This window comes from Piliocolobus tephrosceles, chromosome 11 (assembly GCF_002776525.5).
Source record: "Piliocolobus tephrosceles isolate RC106 chromosome 11, ASM277652v3, whole genome shotgun sequence".
NCBI classification, from domain to species: domain Eukaryota; kingdom Metazoa; phylum Chordata; class Mammalia; order Primates; family Cercopithecidae; genus Piliocolobus; species Piliocolobus tephrosceles.
In genome coordinates this window covers 106,087,458-106,110,085 of record NC_045444.1, presented here as the reverse complement: position 1 = coordinate 106,110,085, position 22,628 = coordinate 106,087,458, and the positions used below count along the sequence as shown (strand labels likewise).

General features: G+C 57.0%; 1 protein-coding gene across 3 annotated transcripts; it reads right to left on the bottom strand.

Moving 5' to 3' along the window:
- Positions 1–6,962: 6,962 nt before the first annotated feature.
- SLC4A3 (solute carrier family 4 member 3) lies at positions 6,963–21,082 on the bottom strand. Of its 3 annotated transcripts, none has more exons than XM_023222119.2 (23): positions 20,894–21,082; positions 20,596–20,679; positions 20,059–20,224; positions 19,221–19,498; positions 18,948–19,063; positions 18,296–18,576; positions 16,541–16,689; positions 16,215–16,395; positions 15,647–15,782; positions 15,198–15,381; positions 14,671–14,770; positions 14,046–14,230; positions 13,152–13,377; positions 12,755–12,973; positions 12,195–12,343; positions 11,828–12,022; positions 10,870–11,100; positions 10,417–10,506; positions 9,792–9,958; positions 8,927–9,180; positions 8,324–8,493; positions 7,965–8,138; positions 6,963–7,291 (listed from the first exon to the last, which is right to left on the bottom strand). In XM_023222119.2, the coding sequence occupies exons 2-23, from the start codon at positions 20,644–20,646 to the stop codon at positions 7,214–7,216; spliced, it is 3,780 nt and encodes a 1,259-aa protein (XP_023077887.1). In that variant the 5' UTR covers positions 20,647–20,679; positions 20,894–21,082; the 3' UTR covers positions 6,963–7,213. The 3 variants fall into 3 exon arrangements, with proteins under 3 accessions (XP_023077887.1, XP_023077878.1, XP_023077895.1); XM_023222110.2 differs by having other exon boundaries at positions 20,596–20,739; positions 20,894–21,069; XM_023222127.3 differs by having other exon boundaries at positions 6,974–7,291; positions 18,296–18,495; positions 20,596–20,739; positions 20,894–21,054.
- Between the last annotated feature and the right edge of the window lie 1,546 nt (positions 21,083–22,628).

Genomic DNA, 22,628 nt, shown 5'->3' with positions numbered 1-22,628 from the left:
TATATATCTGTCCATCTATCTCTACAGAATCCTGCATGATTTTCATGTGCTTCTTATCTCATAGGACCACACACCTCTTACACATGTTTAAACGTCACCTAATTGAATTCTGGTGATCTCTCACAGCTTTGTCCAACATCCTGAGATCATTCTCCAAGTCACTGCTCACCCCTACCCCTCACCTGCCCTCTGTGGTCTCTGAGTTCCTGATTCCCCTAGGAATGCAAAAATGGACGCCCCCAGGATCTACGTACCTTTTGACCTGGTGAAACTAAAGAGAAAGTTCCTAAGCCTAGTAATTCTGCTGAGAGATTATTTGGGGGTTCCTATAGCACTACAGCCACTGCTTCCCCGCTCCTGAATCCCCTGCTTCCTGAGCAAGCACTGCAGTGATCAGGGTCTGTTGAAAGAACAAGGTCTATGAAGGAGGTGCTGGAGCCAAATTCCTAATCTCTCAGAAAGATGGAGCAACTTAGCCAAAGTCCAGTTAGTGACTGAGTGAGGCCAGAGCCAAGGATTCCCAACTGCCAGTCCCCATGTTCTGGCCACCCAACTGCAATGCCATCAACAACAGCAAAGCCAGCAAAGCAAGAGAGGTGCTCACAGATCACAGCCCCAACCAAGCAGTCTAAACATTAGAATGTGCTACGTGCAGCCCTTTCTTTTTTTTTTTTTAACTTTAAGTTTCAGAATTCATGTGTAGAACGTGCAGGTCTGTTACATAGGTATACGTGTGTCATGGTGGTTTGCTGCACCTATCAACCCGTCACCTAATGCATTAGCTATTTGTCCTGATACTCTCCCTCCCCTCACCCACCACCAACCTGACAGGCCCCGGTGTGTATTGTTCCCCTCCCTAAGTCCATGCATTTATGTGCAGCCCTTTCTGTTGGTTGATAAACAGAATAGAAATAGGCATGGGTCCTGCCCTCAAGCTTACCTTCTAAAATAAATATGCATACTGTGTACTTGCATTCCCATATCAAGGAGAAGCAATAATAAGAAATAACTTTCAACCACAGTGGAAATCGTGGTGGAACCATAGGAAAGAATATATTGGTTTAGGACAACGGTTCTCAAACCCTGACTCCATATTAGAATCTCTGGGGCTTTGAGGGAAAGGCAGGGGGAGGGGAATGTTAAATAAAATACCAGTGTGAGCCTGACACGGTGGCTCACACCTATAATCCCTGCACTTTGGGGGGAGAATCAGTTGAGCTCAGCTCAAGACCAGCCTGGACAACATAGTGAGACCCTATTTCTACAAAAAGTAAAAATTAATTAATTTAATTTAATACCAGTGTGAACCTGTAGAGATGAGGTTCAGACACTGGTATGTTTTGAAACACTCCAGGTGATTCCAGTGCTTAGCCAGAGCTAAGATCCTCTGGCTTGAAGCAATGATTTCTGATATTTTAGTCCTTTCCCTGGCATTGTCACAATTTCTTGCTGTGTATGCTGCATTAGTCCATTCTTGCACTGCTATAAAGAAATACCTGAAACTGGGGCCAGGTGCAGTGGCTCATGCCTGTAATCTTAGCACTTTGGGAGGCCAAGGTGGGTGGATCACCTGAGGTCAGGAGTTCAAAACCAGCCTAGCCATCACAGCAAAATCCCATCTTTTCTAAAAATACAAAAATTAGCCGGGCACGGTGGCACGCACCTGTAATTCCAGCTACTCGGGCGGCTGAGACACCAGAATTGCTTGAACCCGGGAGGCAGAGGTTGCAGTGAGCTGAGATCACACCACTGCACTCCAGCCTGGGTGACAAAGTGAGACTCCGTCTAAAGAAAAAAAAAAAATACCTGGAACTGGGTAATTTATAAAGAAAAGAGGTTTAATTGGCTCACGATTCTGCAGGTTGTTACAGGAAACACAGAGGCTCTACTTCTGGGGAGGCCTCAGGAAACTTACAGCCATAGTGGAAAGTGAAGGAGAAGCAGACATGTCTTACATGGCCAGAGCAGGTGCAAGAGAGAGAGGGGAGGTGCAACAAACTGTTAAATGACCAGATCTCATGAAACCTCACTCGCCATCGCAAGAGCACCAAGGGGCAATTTACTGCCATCATCCAATAATCTCTCACCAGGCCCCACCTCCAACACTGGGGATTGCAATTCAACATGAGATTTGGGCAGGAACACAGATCCAAACCATATCATATGCCTACTAACTGTGCAGTTATAAACTTAGTACTTTTCCTTTAAATCAATTCACTATTTTTAACATATGTATTTAGACTTATCCTACACAATACTGTCTGCAAAATTATGGGGCTCAAGTTCTCATTATGTTTTTTTCTAAAACACATGAAAATATATAACTGTGACAGCTAAACTATCAAAACCCCATCTACCATCGTCTCACGCACCACTACTGGTCTTCTTCCCCACTTGGGGAAACACTGCCTGGGGACTCCTTTGATCTCAGAGAAATGTTCTCCAGTTCTGGGCTCTTTTCAGTAGTTTTGAGGACTTGCTGCTTTGTATTTGTTGACACAACTTGGTTATTTTAAAATGTTGTTTGCTGATTGGGTACTGTATATATTGCTCAGGTGATGGGTGCACTAAAAGCTCAGGAATCACCACTCAAGAAGTTATCCATGTAACCAAACACCACCTGTTCCCCAAAACCTACTGAAATAAAAATAATTTTAAAAATTAAGTTAAAAATGTTGTTTGCTGTGTAGGCCACATTCGTAGGAAAATTCCACCTATCTTAAGAGCCTGATACCCTGACCAGCTGCTCTAGGCCTTACAGTCTAGGCAGGATGTCCCTGGAAGAGACACCACTTCCTGAGAGTGTCTCCTTCCTAAGCTCCCCCGACTCACCTGCTCTCTCCCAAGCCTGGAAAAGCTGCATGAGCTCCCTGGTGGCCCTAGAGCGCAAGGACCGCTATGGTCTCTCTTCCGATAACCAGTTATCACAGACGAGGATGCACTGCTCACTGGATCTAAATGTGGTGGAGTCTGCGACCTCTTGGTCCTTCTTTCTCTGCCACCAGCTCACTCCCTTGCCCTCCATGCACCCCTGTGACCAGGCACTGTAGGAGGCATTAGGAGTATAAAGGAGACTCAGGCCAGGTCTCTGCCCATCTCACAGCCTAGAAGGAGACACACAAGAACACGCAATGGGCATGCAGTGAGAGAGGAGGCGTGGCAGGGGATGCTTAGGAACTCGCAAATGGAAGTCTGGTTTTGCACCCTCCTCCATGCTCCCCTCACCCCCACCTTCCTACCAGCTCTGAGCCCTTGCTCTCAGCCCCTTCCTCATCTCCAGCTGTGCCCCACCTCCTTTTTGTCCCTCCTCTCCCATGGTACTGAGCCCTGTCCCTGGAATTGCAGGCATTAAAGAGCTCCCTGCTCCTCCTCTCCATCTCCCAAATTCAACTGTGACTCATCCACCATCCACAGAACATCCCAGTGGCTGTCCGCTTAGTCAGCACTTAATAAAGCATTGTTCAGTAAAAAGAAACAGTTCCAACAAAATTAAAAATAATCTCAGCAGCACACTGAAATATTAAATCTTCCTTCCAGAACATAAATCCTACAAACACTGGAGTCTGCTCTTTGCACAAGTGGTGAATCACAATTATATAATTTATTTATCTGAAAACTACATTCCTCACTTTGCATTTCCTTTTTTGCCACACTGGATTCAATCCACCACTCCCTGCTTGCCCAAAATCTGTTTTATTGTTGTTTTCGGCAATGGCTTAATCGCAAGCTGCATGGGCAGTGCTCGGTGCAGGTGCCCTTGAGTTCTGTGTCACCTTTCCTTTGCTGCTCAGAATTCCCTTTGAGAGCTCCAAGTGTCAACAGGCATGATCATTATTTGAGTCACCTGATAAGATACAAGAAGAAATGTCACAGAGGCTGCCAAATGGGACACATTATTGCCACGTTCTGTGCCCTAAAGGAGGGGCCCAGGGCAATCCCAGCAGATGGTCTATGAGCTCTGACAGCCAGACGCTGTCACAAGGGCATCAGATATCTTGAGTGAGCCGAATCCTCAGCATGAACAAGAAAGTGACAGCCGCCCTCTGCCCAAAGTAAAAGAATGAGCTAGCACTCCTCAGGGCCCGAAGTGGGCCTGAACTTGTCCGGGGATAATGAAAGCTTTAGGCAGCTGCCCAAGATGTGGCCATAACCCCACTCAGAAAGCAGTAACGGGCGGGGGAAATGGCAACAGGCTGGATGTCCTTACTGAAGGGCTGGTGCACGTGCACATTCCCAAAGCCACTTCCAGTCCAGAGCAGATGGCAGAGAGGCCGGATGTTCAAAAATACAATGGCCTTTGTCCCCTTTTTAGTAACTGTCCTGTCCTACCCCCCAGTGCTGGGCCATCAGGGCCGGCTGGGGCTCCCCTCCACCAACTTTCCTCTGCACCTTGAAGAGGGCCGGAGTTGAGGGCCCCAGCACTCCAAGAGCGGAAGGTCAGAGGCCCGGTGAAGAGAAAGTCAGAGGAGGAAACACCAGGCTACAAAGGGCTTCAGGACAAACTCTAAATGTCCCCAAATGACATGCTCTCTGACCAGCCAAGTCCCAGGCCAGGCCCATTGCCTTTCTATGGGTTTCCCATGTGTCTGGTATCCCCCGTGTCACACACCCAAGCTGGGTCTCTCTTTCCTCTCCTATCCCCTTGGGTCTGCATCCCTGGCAGCCATTTTGGTTGCTGCAGCGTCCTGGGTCTTCTCAGTCCTCCATGGTCCCCCTGAGTATGCTGGGTGTGTTGGGTGAGCTCAGAATGTTAGCTAACCCTGGCCTCCTACCCTTCCTAAACGACAGCTGCCCTCCCTTGGTATGGATGTGGTCGTCTTTAAATGAGTAACGCTGCCAGGGTGACAAGCAGTTATCACTGGCTGTCATTGAAGCTTTTTCGCCTATTGCTCCGAGGCCTCAAGCCCCAGCTTTGCTGGAGTCCACCGGGACCCACCAGCCGGGACCAGGACTCATTCCCCGTGTCAGAAGGCCCCGCCCCTCTTCATTTTGCAGTGGAGGAACACGCACAGTTTGCAGCTATACAGAGATGACTGACACCATCTGTCTCCAGTGAGGAATCCAGCTTTCTAGACCCATACTGACATTTCCTTGCAGGGGCTGGAAAAAGTGCAGTGTTCCTTCCTGTGGGGTCTAGGAATCCCCGAGACCAAACAGGGGAACCTGACCACATCCAGGCTGGCAAGGAGAAGCAGGACTCTGGGAAGGAACCAGGGTTCTCACGTGCAAAGCCTCTTAACCAAACTTGTCTGAGTGGCCCCTGCCATCTGTGTTTAGAATCTTCTCTGCACTGGTCCCTTCTAGGTTTTGCGTGTGACCTTGACTTCGTTCCTTGGCAAAGTTCTTTTGAAATTCCACCCAGCCTTGGCCAATCTAAACGAAAAGGAATCTTGTCCTCATATACACCAGGGGAGAGGCTAAATGTAGTTAGAAGCCACATGGCACCAGAGACCCAGGGAGCCTAGGTGGACAGGAATAAAACGCTTACACCCGGACAATAATCCAGGGCATCTGAAGGGCTCTTCTCTTCCTTAGGAACACAACAAACAGCCTCACGGTGGCCTGTCCCTTCTCTCCTGACCAGTTTCAGGGCACCAGCTGTTGGCCTGAACCTGGGAGTGTATGATAACGGCACCTGACCGCAGGAACTTAAGCACAGCCTGAGAATGGCCCTGTGTGGCAGGCGCACCTGAATGTATGTTCCAAGCTAGGGAATCCAGGAGTCGCCAACCTGGAGATTCCTTCCTTGTCTACGAGAAACATCTGAGCCCCCGGGCTGTGGAACATGAGCCATAAAGGTAAAGGTCCAGGCCCAAGTCTGGGTTAACTGAAGATCCCCAGGTGGGGGTTGTTAGGGGGGAGGTGCTAAGTGGAAATGCTATAGAAACTGCTTTTTGCAAGCGGTTGTGGTTCCTCCTGCCCCCGCTCACCACCGCTGGACTCTCTCCCCTGTATGTAAGACCCAGTAAAACCCCATGTCTCGTTTGCTAGTCTGAGTCTCTTTTTCCACCTCTTGAGCCTGGTGCCTTCACCACTGGAGTTGATAGGGGTTCAGCACATCGGGGAGCAAAATTGGAAAAAGAGAAGAAAGCAGCAGCACAAGCTCCGGAGGAAATTACTAGGGAGAGGGATCCCCGGCCTCAGAAGCTCTGAGCTGCCCAGAGCTGCAGAACACGGAACCTGCCTGACTGGGCTGGTCTCCCCGGGAGGAACTAGATGCGCTTGAATGGGCGCTCTGAGCTCCGCGGATCCACCAGGTGGCAGTGCTGCTATTCCTCAGTCGGGACAGAGCCTGCAGCACGCGAGAGTAGCCACCAGAGGGCAACGGGGGACGATGCGCTCCTTCAGGCTGGGGGTTGCCTAGCAACTATGACGCAATGGGCTCCCGCTCCCCTCAAGTCTCCCGGGTTATTTCTGGCAAAACTGAGACTGTTGCACAAGGAGTGGCCTCAGGAATCCCAGAACTGCCTCTCTAAAACAGCAGAATCTAAAATGGTCCAGGGTCCCCAAATCCGGCACCACCCTGGCGTCTAGGGGATTGGGCTGCTATCTCTGCTCCCCGGAAGGCCAGAGATCAAGAAAAGAGAGCCATTTTCCATTCCCTCTGTGGCCCCACACCTCTGATTTCCCCAGTGGCTACACGAGAGCAACTTTCTCCCTCTCCCCTCCCCGGTTCTCCCTCTTGCTAAGCAGGAGCTGGATTCATGGGCATGTGACCTTGAGCAGACCTTGAGTGCCCCCACCCCCACTGCCCGCTCCTCGGTCACACTTGAGGGGGCCTGGGGGGTGATGATAAGGCCCAGCTCTGGCCTTCTGTAGTCTTGATTCTCTCTTTTTCTCCCAAGGACTCTGTCCTAGACTCAAACCTCTCCCTGGTTTTGATGACCCTGAAAATAGAATTCTTCCAATTCCAAATGGATAAGTATGACCTGAGTGAGAAACCAAAGATGGAACCAAGAAAGTGAGGCAGACACGAGACAAGGAGTGTGGTTATAATGAGCTCAAAGCCTGTGCCGGTCTGGTCCGTGAAAGGTGAGGCGAGGTCAATGCCCCGGGCAGAAGTCATGGGGGCCACTCTAGCCATGGCATCAGGAGTGGTTCCAGGCACATCTCTGGGTCCTGAGGAGCCCCCCGGCCCGGGGCTGGGCTCTACCTGAGGCCCAGGTGTCAATCTCTAAGGTCTTGGGATCTCTGAGGGACACGTCTTCCAGGGTCACACTGGCATGTGCAGCTCATTGTACTCATCCTGGCCATCCTCATCGAAGTTTGGTTCAGCATCTTCCGAGTCCAGCTGCAGAGGGAACAGAAGGTTGGGGCAGGCAGGGAAGCATGCTCATCCCCTCCCATTCTCCAGCTCCTCCAACCTGCAGTCCTCCCTGCTCCCCGACCTTTCCTGAGCCTCTCTGCAAGTATCATGACCTTGGGTGGCAGCACTGCCCTTGGCCAAAGCCTTCAGGTCACCTCCCAGACCAGATACCTGGCCCCTCCTGGTGATAATAATAATGATTATTACGAAGCTCTTTCCTGAGGCTACTTCTAGTTGCTGTGGTACCTTTGTACACCATGTCTGAGTATGGATAAACTGCAAAAAGATGTTTTTTCCTCTAGTTGACAAAAACAGGGCTCAGGGTGAACGCCAGTGCCACATCAACCCTGTAGCCTCTCAGCTGGGTATTTCTGGTCAGGCACCACCTGCACAGCTGTGTGCAGCAGCCCCGTGCCTACTCCCGTACGAAACCACCATCCTGAGGCCTTCACCTGGACTAGCACTTGACCCTCCCAACAGCCCTATAAGGTAGGATCTACGATTACCCCTATAATACAGGTGAAAATAAGATTTCGGAAGGTGAGATAACTTGCAACACAAGTTTCACAACTAACACAACTAGTGGGTGGCCAAACAGAGATTGGAACCCAGTGCCCATTCACCCTCATACTGTTTCCCCAGACCACCACCCCCTTACCGCCTGCAGCTCCCTGTCCTGGAAGAGCCGGGGCAGAAGGCAATGCCTCAGAGGCACCGTGAGCAGCAGCAGGAAGGGAAAGGCGAGTGAGGCCGCCGTGGACTTGACCACCCAGAGCAGTGCAATGCAGCCCAGCTGGATGCAGGTGAACAGGTGCATCCGCCACGTCTTCACCTGAGGGAGCAGCCAGTGGGCCTCGGTGCACAGCATCCCGGCCTGCTCCTACCCACATCGTGGGGAATTTGGCTCCCGGGCCCCACTTTCTCCTTCATATTCATCCCAGCCATCGACGCTCCCAGATCACTCTGGATCCCCTTCCTATCACCGCACTGCCCCACCCCCATGCTTCCTGGCCCTACCTTGGTCACATAGGGCTGCTCAGGATGGTGCTTTGCTGGCATGAGGATGAGCAACAGACGCTGGGACAGCTGGATACCAGACAGGGACGTGACCCCCATGTACAGGAAGATCCCAAAGAGCACAGCCAACGGGATCCGACGCAGCACAGCCCCCATGACGATGGACAAGCCTGGAGGAGGTGACACAGACCCGCCTGACTCTCAGACAGCCCCCGTGAGGATGCACAGGCCTGGAAGAGGTGACACGGATCTGCCTGACCCCTCAGACAGCCCCCAGGAGGATGGACAGGCCTGAAGGAGGTGACACAGACCCACCTGACCCCTCAGACAGTCACTAGAAAGAGGGACAGGCCTGGTGGGGAGGCAACATGGACCCACTGGACCAATCAGCTTGGCTTTATCACCATGAACAAGAAAAGCGGAGGGAGGACAGAGAGCCTTCCGGGAGGAAGCGGCTAGGGGAGTGTTGGGAAGCAGGTTTGGGAGTCAGATGGAGGGCAACACACAGCACATTGGGAGATTCAGAGTCAAGCCTGGGATAGAGAGGATGTAAGGCCATGGGGCCCAAGGAAGGGGGTGTGCAGGGTGGAGGCAGGCTCTCACCCACGAGGCTGGCGATGAGCACACCAGTGACCCGCTGCTCCCGCACCTCCTGGATCTGGGGCTTGTCACCAGGAGCGATGGCAGTACGCATCACTGTCAACGCATTGACATGGGTGACAGAGCGGACCGTGGCAGCCGTGAGCCAGGGCAACCCAAACAGCCCACAGAGCCCCCCAAGAGAGCCAATGAGGAGCAGGTCCAGGTGGAAACCAGAGCCCTTGAGCAGCCTCCGTGCCTTCTGGCTGACGATAAGCCTGCAGGGAGAAGGTGGGAAGGGGGTGTGGCTGGCCCGGCGGGGGCAGGGGACAGAGACAGGCACACACAGAGACGAGATGGTAGGGGGAGGACGTGCAGACAACAGTTCTCCCCGGGACTGCCAGCTACTTCTTTCAAGTTCCCAAATTGAAGTTCTCACATTGAAGCAAATGTGAGCCAAATTCTCATACTGTGAATATTTAAAACACCACAAAAGCCAGATGCCAGATCTTACCACGTTATTGTGGTTTAACCAAAATTAGATACATGTGAGCATCCCTGGGTGCAAGCTTAGACTGCTAGAGTGTTCTGAGCACTGTCAAGTGCCACCCTGCAAAGAGTGGTGGCAACAGATAGATGTCACGTCAAACCATCACGGGGAACCCATGCCCCTGCCCCGGATGCCACTGCTCTCTGCTCCTCCCCCACCTCCCTCCTCACCCCTGCCAGCTTCTCCACATACACTCTCTTCCTCAAGGTTTGCCACTAGCTCCCACTCTCCCGGCACCCTGATACTGATAATGATGTCCCCGCCATAACCCTGAAACCAAGCCAAGGAGCCAAGGAGCCTGGCCTCGTCCCTCCCACCTCCCCCTCCCATCTCTCTCACGCCGTGATCTGTGTCTCCATGAAGATCAGGATGAGGACGAGGAGGGCGGGGACAGCGGCTGCCACCATCATCCAGGGCGGGAAAGGACGGGCACTGCCCAGGGGTGGGATGAACCATGAGCGCTTATCGGGAGAGGTCACCGAGAGCCCTGTGGGCACAGTCAGCTTCTACATGGCAGGAAAACAGGGTTCAGGGCCACAGCCTCCCCATGCTGGGAAGCCCACCAGGCTGCGTCCCCAGTACCAGGACTTCAGGGAGTTGGGGTGTGAACAGGTTAGGGGGAAATTAGTTTTGCATCCTCCAAAACTCACTGTCCCTCCAAGGATCCAATAGAGGGCAGGGAAATGAAGTGCCTCCTCCCGGAGCCCCAGAGCTTCAGGGGACCTGTGTGGGGTACCTGTCACTCTGCTCCCAGCCCCACACCTGCTTCTCCTGGATTCTTCACTCAGGCTCCCTGGGGAAGGCCCTCAGCCAGAAGCCCCAGCCCCACCCCACAGGGCGGCCACTCCACTGGGAAAGCTGAGTTCAGGCCTGATCCCAACCCCAGGGCCCATGGAGGTGTGTCGTTGGCTCCCTTTCCTGGCCTTGGGGTGAGAGCAGCTGCCACAGGCTGGGGCTCCCTCACCTGCGTGTAGGTGTCTGTGATGGAGTAATCCACCAGGACCATCACCAGGATGGAGATGGGGATGCCAAAGTCCCCGATGATGCGGCGAGCCTTGAGAGGGGCCAGTCGGGGAAGGGAGCAAAAGGTGGAGGCAAGGTAAGCAGACTAACATGAGGCTTGCCATCTCTGGCTCTGCCTGGGTCCAAGCTGGAGCCAGAAGACCTCCCCACCTGCCTCTCAACCCCATAGGTGCCAGCGCAGCCTGGGAGGCTATTGTCTTGATTAGACTTCTCTGAGCAAAGGGCAAGACGACACCCAGGGAAGAGGCTTCCCAAGGGGTGAGGGGCTGCCTGGGCTGGGTTTTGGTCCACAGGCTGATCGGGGAAGGGGTGCAGCCTCTCTGGGGAGCTGAGCCTGGCAGTAAAAGCAGGGATTGTGGGACTCTTAGGGACTCCACATCCAGCAGCAACGCACCTTGCCCCCCAGGAAGCGGCTGTTCCTGAACTTGCGAAGGAAGAAGGCGATGAAGAAGGTCCCGAGCATGAGGATGAGTGACAGCAGTGCCGTATTGGGCTGGTTCCTCGGGCTGGGTGGGCCCTCGGTGGGGGGCAGGGCACTGCCATTCGGCTCCAGACCAGCATCCAGGGACCCCTCCAGGGCCCCCTCAGGGGGGTAGAATGGCAGCAGTGGGTGCTCTGTGAACACCTGTGTGTGGATAACAAGGACACCTTGTCACTCACCTGGCAGGTGACCTGATTTCATCGTCATCAGCATACCTGTGAGGGAGAGGGTGGCCCCTCAATACCTGGTCAGACAACAGTAATGCACGGACATCCAGCTGCACCACACACACACACACACACACAACACACATAACATACACATACAATGCACACGACACATAACACAACACACACATAACACACACAAAAAGCACAACATACCACATCCACACCACACACACAACATACACACACACAACATGCACACACAGGCACACACACAACACACACACAACATACCATACACCACACAAACATAACACACAACACATCATACTCACACCACACACACACACACACACACTCACACACACACACACACACACCCCTCTACAAAAGATGACCTAAGGATAACCAGCCTTAGCACTGACAGCTCCCTCCCCATCACATACCTGTGCAGGTGAGTCCTTATTACATATTACTAAGCCTCCAACCAGGTGCCTGGAGTCGTGACCTGGCACCCACCCTCTGGGTCTGACTCCCTCCCCTTCAGTTCAGACCTAGCCTAGGATGTCCCCACAACCCCTCACTTCCAACACAGTCCCTCTCCTTGTCCCCCAGTTTTTCGTACCTCCCCCTCCCATGCTGTCCTCCCCAGGGCAACGTCCACCCCCATCTCTGCCACCCCTAAGACCTCTCTGGACCTCCACCTTGTAGAGCTTGTAGAAGGTCTCATAGATGAAAATGAGTGAGATGAGGAAGGCAAAGATCTCCTGCGTGAAAGGCGAGATGTAGCGGACCAGGAAGCTGCCTTCGGCGGCCACTAGGGCAAGGACGAAGACCACCAGCCAGAGGCCGACCCACACCCGGCCAGTGAGGTACTCCAGGTCCTGGGCTCGGCAGAACTAGTGGGGGTGGAAGCGGTCATTACCCACAGGTGGCCTGCCCTGGGTGTCCATGCCCGCTGGAATAGGCAGTGGATGAACTCGGAGGAAGAGGGAGAATGCAGGGACCCATCCCCTCGGTAAGGAAGAGTGTGGGGCAGGACGGATGGAGCAGGGCAAGGCTTCACCTCACCTTGAAGAAGGCTTCCTCAAACACGAGCAGCGGCCCAGAGAAGCCAACCACGAGCAGGGGCTGAGCCCCCAGCAGAGAGAAGAGGACGCCGAGCACAGCGGTGGACACGATCAGCTCAGACACGCCCATCAGCCCCTCGGTCTTCTCTCCTGCGGCAGCACGGGCAGGATGGCCCTAGCCTGGCTCTGTCTATCTGTCCCCTTCCTCATCTAGCTTGTCCTAAACTGGGGCCCCCAACAAAAGCAGAGCAGCCCCTTAGAATGACAGGCAGGGCCCCTTCCATACCCCATTGCTCCCAGACCCTCCCCACTAGCCCCCAAAGGTGATCACTGGATCCCGCATCCCTTACACCTCTCCCACACCCTCTCACTTCATAGCCCCCCATAGGTGATCTCTGGGATTCCCTGATCCAGCATCTCTATAAGGTGCTCACACCTTTGCTAGCGCATCTAACCATTGGCCCCTAATGCAATCACACCCAGACCCAGAATCCTGCAAGTGAGACTACGACCAAAAGTGACTAGAGGAGCCCCTCAATTCCCCAAGCCCCAGTCCCTTACCCAGCAGCCCCCCGAAGGTGATAGCAGGGCTGAGGGCTGCGAAGTAGATGAAGAGCACAGCGGCCACACACTGGGAGTGCAGCGCATCTCGCAGGTCACTGGGGTAGTGCGGGTACCGGCGCCTCACATCCCGCACAAGCCCCCCAAATACCGAGCCCGTCCGCAGCAAGGGGTCATCTTCAGGGGTCGTCTCGGAGCCCCCCAACTCCAAAGACAGTTCTAGGGGGACAAGGGGCTGCTGGGGCACAGACCACTCCCTCTGGCTTGGAGCCCCGGGCTGTTGGGATCAGGGATGCAAAGGACTCCAGGAGTCAGGACGGGGCTGGAGTCACAGCCTTAGGGCCCTGGGATGGGGGAGTGTGTATTGGGGGCACTCAGGACCCCGCAAGGGTCTGACCTTTCCCAGGGGCCGTGTAGCCACCCCGTGTGGTCATCTCAACTTTGGTCTGTTCACGCTCCCGCCGCTTCCTGAGCAGCTCTCGCTGGAAGGCAGCCACGGAGCGTAGCAGGTCACGGCCCTCCACCTCGGACGGGGGGATCACAATGCTGCCATCCAGGAACTCGCTGATGGCGCTCAGGAGGTCTTGCCGGTCGTCTGCCTGGTAGGCAGCCTCATGAAACAGCTGGGGGCAATGAGAGGGCCAGGACCCTCAGGGACGGCCAAGGGAGCCTCTAGGAGGGAGTCTTGAGGCAGGTGTTGGGTCACTGAGCTACAGGCAGGGTGGACATTCCGCCATAGATACTGGGCCAGTCCAACAGTGTTGGCTGTTGGAACACTGACACCCATCCCAGCAGGCCAGCAAGCCACTGCCCCAAAGCCCCAGGTGCCCTCCATTCCCCCAGGAGATGCCAGACTTCCACATGCAGCAACTAAAGGGACAACGTCTGGCAGAGGAGAGGCTTCCAGAGCCATTCCAACTGGATCAGCCACACCTTACAGGCTGATAAATATTGTGAACGTTGCCCCTGGCTAAAGGACTCGCCTATCTAATCCCGAGAGAAGCCACAGCAAAGACCAGCGCATCCAGCCCTCCTCATCAAGTCTCACGTCACATCCAAAGCTCTGGGGTCTGGGCTTTTCCCCTTATGTCGCCAGCCCCACCCACAGCCACAGCTCAGGGCTCTCTCTTCTCCCCTGGGCCAACAGCTCCCCCTACCACCCTCCAGGGCATGGCCTCCACCCAGGGGCCTCTAGCACCCTTGCCTCTATGGGCACCACTGTAGACAATGAGAGGGACAGGGGTAAGCAGGGCCCAGGAGAAGAGGCCTTGAGAGCCAGCATGCGCCCAACCTTGTCAGACATAAGGGTGGCAATGGAGCGCCCAAGCTCGTGATAGTCAGTGCTGGTGTGGCTGGGCCCCAGCATCACGAAGAGGAAGCGGACCGGGACAGGGACCTCAAGCACAGACTCCAGGAGTACAGCCTCATTCAGCCGCACAAAGGCTGCTGCAGGCTGCTCCAAGAAAGGCACACAACCTAGGGGAAGAGGAAAGCATAGGGCGCTGGGCAAAGGGGGGCAGTCAAGGCAGGCCCTGGGGCAGCTATCTAGGGCTATCATGGACAGTTGAGCAGGTTGTAAACTGCACAAAGAAACCCCAGTCTAAAGGGGCACTATTCACTTGTGTGTCTATACATTGATTACAATTCACCAACAGATGGAAACTCAGGGTATTAAAGAAGGGTTGCTTTTTTTTCTAATTCCAAGTCCAAGATAGCAGAAAACTGGACAGGAAGCAGGCAGGGGACTACAAAAGAAAGGGCTGGGCTAAGACAGGTTGTGAGGAAGAGCAGGGGCCAGGCGGGAGCCTGGAAGGAGATGGAAGAGGCGGCCTCCAGGCCAGAGCTCAGACAAGCAGGCCCCCAGGAGAGGCACACACACGCTGAAGACCCTGCCTGCAGCGCCCGGCCCTCCTCACCCACAAGCACAACGGTGGCCTCAGCATCTTCAGGGATCTTCTCCAGCAGCTTCAGGCTTTTCCCCCGGTGACCGTCTCCCCCAGGCATGTGGAGGGGCTTCTGAGGACGCAGAACTGGAATAGGGCTGGGACCCAGACCGGAGGCCGTGGCAGGCCCTCCCAGCCCTGGCTCCAGCCCTGGCTCTGAGACCTGCTTCCCTCTCCCAGAGTGGGCAGGTACTGCCCTGTGGCCCCACTGGGACTGGGGAGCCACCAGCTGGGATGTGAACCCTGCCTCGACGCCCCCCACTACCATCTCAGCCTTATCTCATTTAAACAGCTCCTGTGGGTCTGCCACATCATCACACTCAAAGCTCCTGCGTCTCAGGGCAGGGACCCCTCATGCGGGTCTCCACTAGGTCCCCCAATGCCCAGCATGATGCCAGTAACCCAACCTTCCCAACCTGCTCAGTGAAGTCATTGATGACCTCAACTGAAACTGGACACCCTCTCAGTCCCCTGGCCCAAGCGAGAGCAAGGGCACTGACCTCCTTGGCGTCAGGGTCATGTGGCCAGAGTGGGGCTGGCTCCCCCAGGTCATCAGCCATGGTAGGCACCGCCCCATCAGGGCCATGGCTGGGGGTTGGGTGATGATTCCCCAGAACCGAGTTCATGCTGGAGCTCGATGGGTTTCGGGGAAAGAAGCCACTGTCCTTGTCATCGTTGGGATGGCTGGAAGGGGCAGGGTGAGGCAGGTGAGGAGGAGAGGCTCATGGTAGACTGAGGTCATGAGGTGAGTAGTGGAGGGTCAGGGCCTCCATCCCTCTGCCTCAGTGTAAAAAGAAACTTTCTAATGATTGAAAGTGTCAAAAGATAGAAATGAGCTCTCTGTCACTTGTGGTATTCAAGCAGAGGCGGGGAGCCACTCAGAAGAGGCTGTGCTACTGGAAGGGCAGCTGAGCTGGGCAGGCCCCTCCCAGGGACCCAACCCCAGCACCTGTGTTTCAGTAGCAGGGTACGTAGGACGCTGGCCCTGTCCTCCGGCCGGATCTGGTCAGACACAATCATGGTCTCCACCACGAGGTGTGCAATGCCTGGCAGGGTGGTTTGCTCCAGGTCCAGGAGGGCAGCTCCTAGGGGGAGAGTCAGGCACAGAGAGGGCACACAGTCCCATCAGACAGGAGAAATCTCCTCCCACTCTGCCTTGCCCCCCAAAAGCATGGGAATGTGCTGGAAGGGCAAAGCGCCCAATGTACCCAGGCGGATACACGGCTCCATATTACCACAGGTCAGCCACAGAGGGGCTGTGCAAATGAAGCATGGGAACGAGGGCACGGCCCCTCCCCACCAAGGAAGGGGAAACCACTTGTTGACTGACTGCTTGCACCAGATACAGCCCTGCCCCCTGGGGCTCACGGGCTGCCCAAGCAAATGGACCCCATAGTCCCAGGTGGCAGCTGGATCTTGCCTGTGCCCAGGACTCCAGGGAGTATCCCTGGGAGCTGAGCAGCCTGGCACAGACTGAAGAGGGCATGCAGCCTCGGGTCAGGCCTGGGGGTCCCTACCATGGGCGATGGTCCTCCTGAGCTCCAGAAGGCTACGGAAGGAGAGCGAGGCAACGTGGGGCTTCCCCCAGCGCTCTGTCTCCTCCTCCACATCCTCCTCAAACTTGATCCAGCGGGCCGTCTCCCGCCAGTGGGGCTCCTGGCTGCGGTCCAGCATCAGCTCGTTCAGCTCCACGAACACCTGGGGGACGTGCCAAAGGTGAGGGCCCGGGGACCAACAGGTGTGGGGAACACGGCGACAGGGCAAGGCAGGAGAGCAAGGAGAGGAAGGCTCCAGGGCCGAGGGGCATGAGGAAGCCACAGGCCCACCCACTCAGCATTCTGACCTCATGAGGCCTCCGGTCCAGCTTTTTCTTCTTCTTCTTCCTGCGAAGGATGGGGGCCAGGCCACTGGGACTGCCCCTCCCGCCCTGTGTCCGGGATGGCTTTTTCACTAAGTGTCGCCGCACACCAGGGTTGTCCTCCAGCCGGTGACCTGCAGAGAAGATGGGCTTAGGGGTCCCACAGGTCCAGCTGGGGGACACGGGGTCACGGCCCAGCTCCTTCTGTCCAACCCATCTACTTGGTGAGCTCTAGAGTCACCTACAGCCCATGCCGAAGGGAACCACATAATCCCATGTGGCCACTTCACTGATAAGAAGACCGAAGCTCAGAAACAGGGAAGGACCTCCCCATGGTCACCTGGGACCACCGGCCAAGGTGCAATCCAAAGGTAGACCCAGCTCAGTCCACAGCCCCAGCCAGACCCTCCAGCCCCTGCCATGGCCACTGCCCCTCCCTGTCTGGGTCCTATGACTGGCACTGAGTCAGAGTCCCGAGGCACTGAGCCCCCAACACTCCCATGCACCCTCTCTCAACACCCATGTCCCCTCCCTGAAGATACACAGCCCAGCAGACTCAGGCAGGGCTCCGCTCCCTTCCTCCTGCCCCACCCAGGCCGGCAGCAGTCAGCGAAAGGCCAGCAGCCCCGTTACTCACAAGTTGGTGGCCGTGCCATGGGACCCAGCTGGACCCTGACGGACTCCCACAGGCCACCATCCTCAAAGTCCAGCACAAACATCTCTAAGTCTTCTGAGGCCAGTGAGTCTCGAGGACTGGGGGCTGGATCCCTCCCAAAGCCCCGGCTATTGGCGTACCCAAACCCAGGGCTCAGTGCCCCATTGGGCTCAGGGTCCTCCTCCAGTGGGCTTGTCATTCTCCTGCTGGCCGAAACCTCAGGCCCCGCTCCCTGCCAGACCCCTTGGCTCTCCTACAAGGTGGCAGCCTGGACGGGGTGGCTTCCGTCCAACCAGAGCTGAAGGTGGCACAGCCTCCCGACCCCAACTCCCCACGTCCACAAGCCTACTCCTCGAGGTATCCAACCCCCACCCTGGGTCTGTAAACACGCCCTCCCCCCGCCCCATCCCGCTGCTGCTGCCATCGGATTGTTCCTGTCCCTGTCCTCAGGCCCTGGCAACTTTCCATGACGTATTGAGCTTAAAGCCCTACCCTTCCCCCCACCCCGCCCACACACTGTGGCTCCGAGGAGGAGGAGGGATCAGTGATGCCCCTGGCCTGGGCACAGAGCCCCATGGGTGATGACAGGTGGCACAGAAACCAGGGCACTGATAAGATGGAAGGAATGTGCCGAGATCACAGCCAGGCCCAGCCAAGGGTAGTGGGATGGGAGTGAGGGGTCCTGCCACAGGGAGAGGCAGGGGTCCAGAGCAATGACTCAGACTCAGGGCCTGGGTTTGGAGGGGACCAAAGAGCTAGGAGACAAAGAGTTCACCCTGAGAAGAGGGGCCTTGGGGAGGGATACAATGATGTGAAAAAGAGAGCTGCCTTTCTCTAGGGGTGACTCAGAGGACAGAATCAGGACTGAGGCGTGAAGTGTCAGGAAAGGAAATCTCAGCTCTGGCCATCAGAGAGGGTGGCTGGGTGAGGTAGTGAGCTCCCCATCACTGGCCACATCCCAGCAGACAGGGATTCAGAGAGGACTCAGCCCTGAGTGGAGGACAGCTCAGAGCCTCTCCAAGGTCACTTGGAGGCCGGAAGTCCGTCGCAGTGAACCATGGGGGCTGCCACAAGGTCTCACTCACTCTTCATGTCATCCAGGTCTGCAGAACCCAGCATCTGGGCCTCCGCCTCATCTGTGGGCACCTGCTGCTCTGGACCACCTGGGTTGCCCAGGGCACTGCCTGGGCACAGTCGCTCCCGCAGATCATAACTGGCCGATGGGCTCCAGGGCCGGCTTTTCTCCCCAGCGAGTCGGGAGGCCCGGGCCCGGGGGCTGGGGGAGCTGGGGAGGCAACACAGCAGCCTTGGACTTGACAGGGCCAGGTCGGTGGTTCCGTCACCGTCCCTCAGCTCAGAGCAGGGCCTGGAGTAGACCCTGAGCATGAGACCCAGGCCCCTCCTGGGCAGAAAGGACGCTAACCCGGGCCCCCCTTCCCATCCCATGGCTCCCCCTTTCCTCCACCTTTCTCCTCATCCTCTCTACTCTGTCACTCTCTCCCGGGGAACTCCTAACCTCTTCACTCTGCTCATCTCTTATTTTCTCTCCCCTTGTTCTCTCATCCTTGTAAATCACGAGGACAGAGAAGGATCCCCAACCCCCTCCCTACCCTGCTTCTCTTCTCTCAGGGTCAGAGCTGGGGACACTCCCCAGGGTCAGGAAGGAGGTGACTGCCAGGAGCTCGGGACCCTGCGGCTCTGGGCTGGGCCCTGCTGAGTAGAGGCTGCAGCCAGTACCTGCTGGAGTGCTGGGGGCTCTTGTCAGTGCGTGGGCCCACCGAGGGCAGGGGCTTGGCGACAGCAGCCCTCCCAGGGAGGCCTGGACTATCATCCTCATCACTTCCAATGGAGAACTGCAGACACAGAATGTGCCCTGGGGCCCTGCCCCAACCTACCATGCAGCCCCCAACCCTACCCAGCCTCACACAAGCCCCAACATGTGCTCCTCCCCTCCTCTCTGCACCCCTCCCTGACCCCTGACCTGCCACCCCTCCAAAGGGAAGCCCCTACCTTTGCCTTCTGTGGGGTCCCTGAGGGTGGGGGCTCCACAGGTTCTGCCTCAGATTCTCCTTCCTCTTCCTCCTCTTCCTCCTCTTCCTCATCCACTCCAGCTCCCCCCTCCTCCTGGATGGGAGGGGTCCCCTCGGAGGGGGGAGCAGAGGTTTTCTCCTTCTTCCTCTTTCTCCTGGTATGCCGGGCAGAGGTGGGGGGCAGCCGCCGCAGCTTGTGGGGTGGAGGCAGGCGCGCTGAGAGCGGGTGGTGGGTGTGGTGGGATGTGTGTCGGTGAACTGGAGGTGCAGGAGATCCGGTTGAGGCCCCCACAGCAGAAACGGGGGCCCTCCCCACCCGAGGGCACACACCTTCCAGCTCAAGGCTGCAAACAAGGGCACCCTAGTCCTTCCTCCAGGGCCATGACCCCCCAACACCTGTGTCCATGTGCCTGTCATTGATGAGGCCTGGTGGAGTGGGAGGAGAGGGCGGAGGGACAGGGAAGGTCATGAAGGGGGCTGGGAGGGGAGACGTGATATAGCAAGGAGGGGAAAGGCGGAATTGGAGGAGCTGAGGTGGGACAAGGAGGGAGTGAGGAGGGGAAGGTCACCGTGGAAGGGCCCAGGCCCAACTCCCTAGATCTCCCCTGGTCTGGGGCCCACCTCCCCTGGCAGGCGGACAGGCGATGGGTGGGGGAGGCGGGATGACTGAACACGGCATGTGGCCCAGCACAGACTCCAGCACAGTGTCCGGCACAGGATGGCACTGGGTGACCAAGCCCGGAGGTGAGCGCAGTGATGGTGGCGATGAAGGTGATGGTGGCGAGGGCAGCCGCACTAGGGGTCCCCAGGCTACCCACACTCAAAGTCCCGCTCGCTGTAGCTGCGGCTGGGCTTCTCAGGGTCCCAGGCCGGGGGCTTGCTGATGAGGTCCCCAAACCTGCTCACAGCCAAGGTCTTCCCCAAGTCATCGTCCTCCTCCTCCACATCTGGACTTAGAGGGGGCTCCTCCAAGGGCACCCGGACCTGCAGGCCCAGACAGCCTCTGCTAAGGACCCCTGACCCATGAAGGCCCCACACCCACCCCAACTCCAAGCCCTAGTTGGGGGGCCTCAGCAGGCTCTCGCACCATCGGGCCCCCTCCCCTTGCTCCCAGACCTGTGTCAGCTTCCCAGAAACCACCCTCTCTGGGCTCTCAGAGCTTATAAAGAGAGAGGGCTACCGATCTGGAAAATCCCAAAACCCCCCTCCTTCTCCATAACCCCCAGCCCAGCTCATCCCTGGATCTGGGGGTGGGGTGGGTCCTGGGGTCTGCCAGAGGACGCCTCAGCCCACCCTAAGGCCCCTCCCCTCTCCTCCGCCCCCATCTCTCCCCCGCCCCCGCGCACGCCGGTCACCTGGGGTAGGGGGGAGGCGCCCCCGGGCGGCGGGATCACTCCGTTGGCCATGGCCGGGTAGGCGGCTGAGGATGCTCTCGCTCACTAAGGGACCCGAGACCCGGGTGAGAAAGAGGGGCCACTGAAGAGGCCTAGCGGGGAGCCCTGGGGGAGGAGGGCGGGGTCAGGTTCCTTGCGCTGGCGCCCCCCACCCGGGACCCGGATCCACGCTCCCGGCCCAAGCGCCCCTCCGAGGCCCAGCCACGCCCGGGACAGCCCGGGTCCCCCGCCCTGCCCGGCGCGCCCCGCCCCGCGGTACCTCGGGGCTCCGGAGCCTGCGAGGCCCAGGCGGGCCGCCGCGCCCCATGTCCCCCGCGCTCGCTCCGGAGCGCAGCCGCGACTCCCGTCCGGCCTCTCGCAACGCAGAGCCGGGCTGGCCGGGCGGACGCAGGCGCCGGAGCCCGCAGCCCGCGGCTCCACCTCCTCGCGCTCCGCTCAGCACCTCCGCCGCCGCCGCCGCCGCCGCCGCCGCCGGGCCGCACAATGGGAGCGGGCGGGCCGTGACTCACCCCGCCCCGGCCGGCGCGGCCCCCACGCGCGGGCCCCGCAGCACCCCACCTGCCCGCGCGCCCCTTCTCCAGGCGCCCCACGCATGGCTGGGGGCGGGGGCGCGGCCCGAAATTCCCACAATCCCCCAGATTCGCTCCCCCACCCTGCTTTTAACCTCCCCTCCCCTCCTGAGCCCAGGAGGCCACCCCCCTCCGCAGACACAGGCCCCTCCAGTCTTGGGAAAGGAGCTCACAGACCCCTGGAAGAACCCACCACCTCCCCTTTCAGTTCCACTACAGCCTTGCCCCTCAAAGTCCTGGCTTCTGTCGCCCGGCACCACCCAACGTTTGACCTTGACACAGTACCTCCCCTCCTCCGGCCTCAGCTTCCCCAACTGTAGCAAGAGGGGCCCGCAACAGGGGTGTTCCAAAGTTCTCTCCACCTCTAAGATTTTATGGCTTCGTTTCCACATTTCCTCTCCTTTCTCCCCTCATCCCTGAGGTCACATCTCATTTTCCAAGGGCAAAAGGTCTTTCGAAGGAGCTTCTGGACCCCAGTCGGCCCCTATCCTGAGATCAATGAAACTGGACTTCTACACAGTGCCATGCCCGTACAGCCCTGTGACCTTGGTACTTTACCCTGTCTGACCCCTGGCCTCATCTAGACCTCAGCTCAACCCAAGGAAAGATTTTCTGTGTGCATAGCCTTCCAAGGGGAAGGGAGCTAGGATCTGTTGGACGCCCACATTGTCTTGTGTGTGCTCACAGCCCTGTGCTAGCTAGGTAGGCCCTCTCCAGCCTGGCTGCCTTGTCTCGGGCATAATAATAAGAGGAGCTGTTATGATTCCCATTTGGTCGGCAGAGGACAGTGGAGACTCAGGGAGGCTCGTTACCTGCCATGCTCACAGCTGGAAAGCAGGCTGCCGACAGGTTTGGGCATCATTATCCACGTATTGAAGGTGACTCTCCAAACCACAAACAAGTTTTAACTGAAAGAGATGTGCTGTCCTCCTAAGTCTCACAGGGTGAGTCCCAAGGTGGGAATTCCTAGGGTGGGAATCAGCTGTGCCCAGGCAGAGCATGTGAAGTGTGCCCCAAAACCCAGAATGGGAGACCCAGCTGTTGGGGGTTGAATTGTATCCCCCAAAATTTATACGTTGAAGTCCTAACCCCTGGTACATCAGAGTGTGCCCTTATTTGGCAATAACATTCTTGCAGATGTTAAGATAAGGGTGAACTCCTCATGCATTATGACTGGTGTTCCTATGAAAAGGGGAAATTGGCCAGGGGCAGTGGCTCACACCTGTAATCCCAGTACTTTGGGAGACTGAGACAGGTGGATCACCTGAGGTCAGGAGTTCGAGACCAGCCTGGCCAACATGGTGAAACCCCATCTCTACTAAAAATTAGCTGGTGTGGTGGTGCACGCCTGTAGTCCCAGCTACTTGAGAGGCTGAGGCAGGAGAATTGCTTGAACCCAGGAGGCGGAGGTTGCAGTGAGCAGGG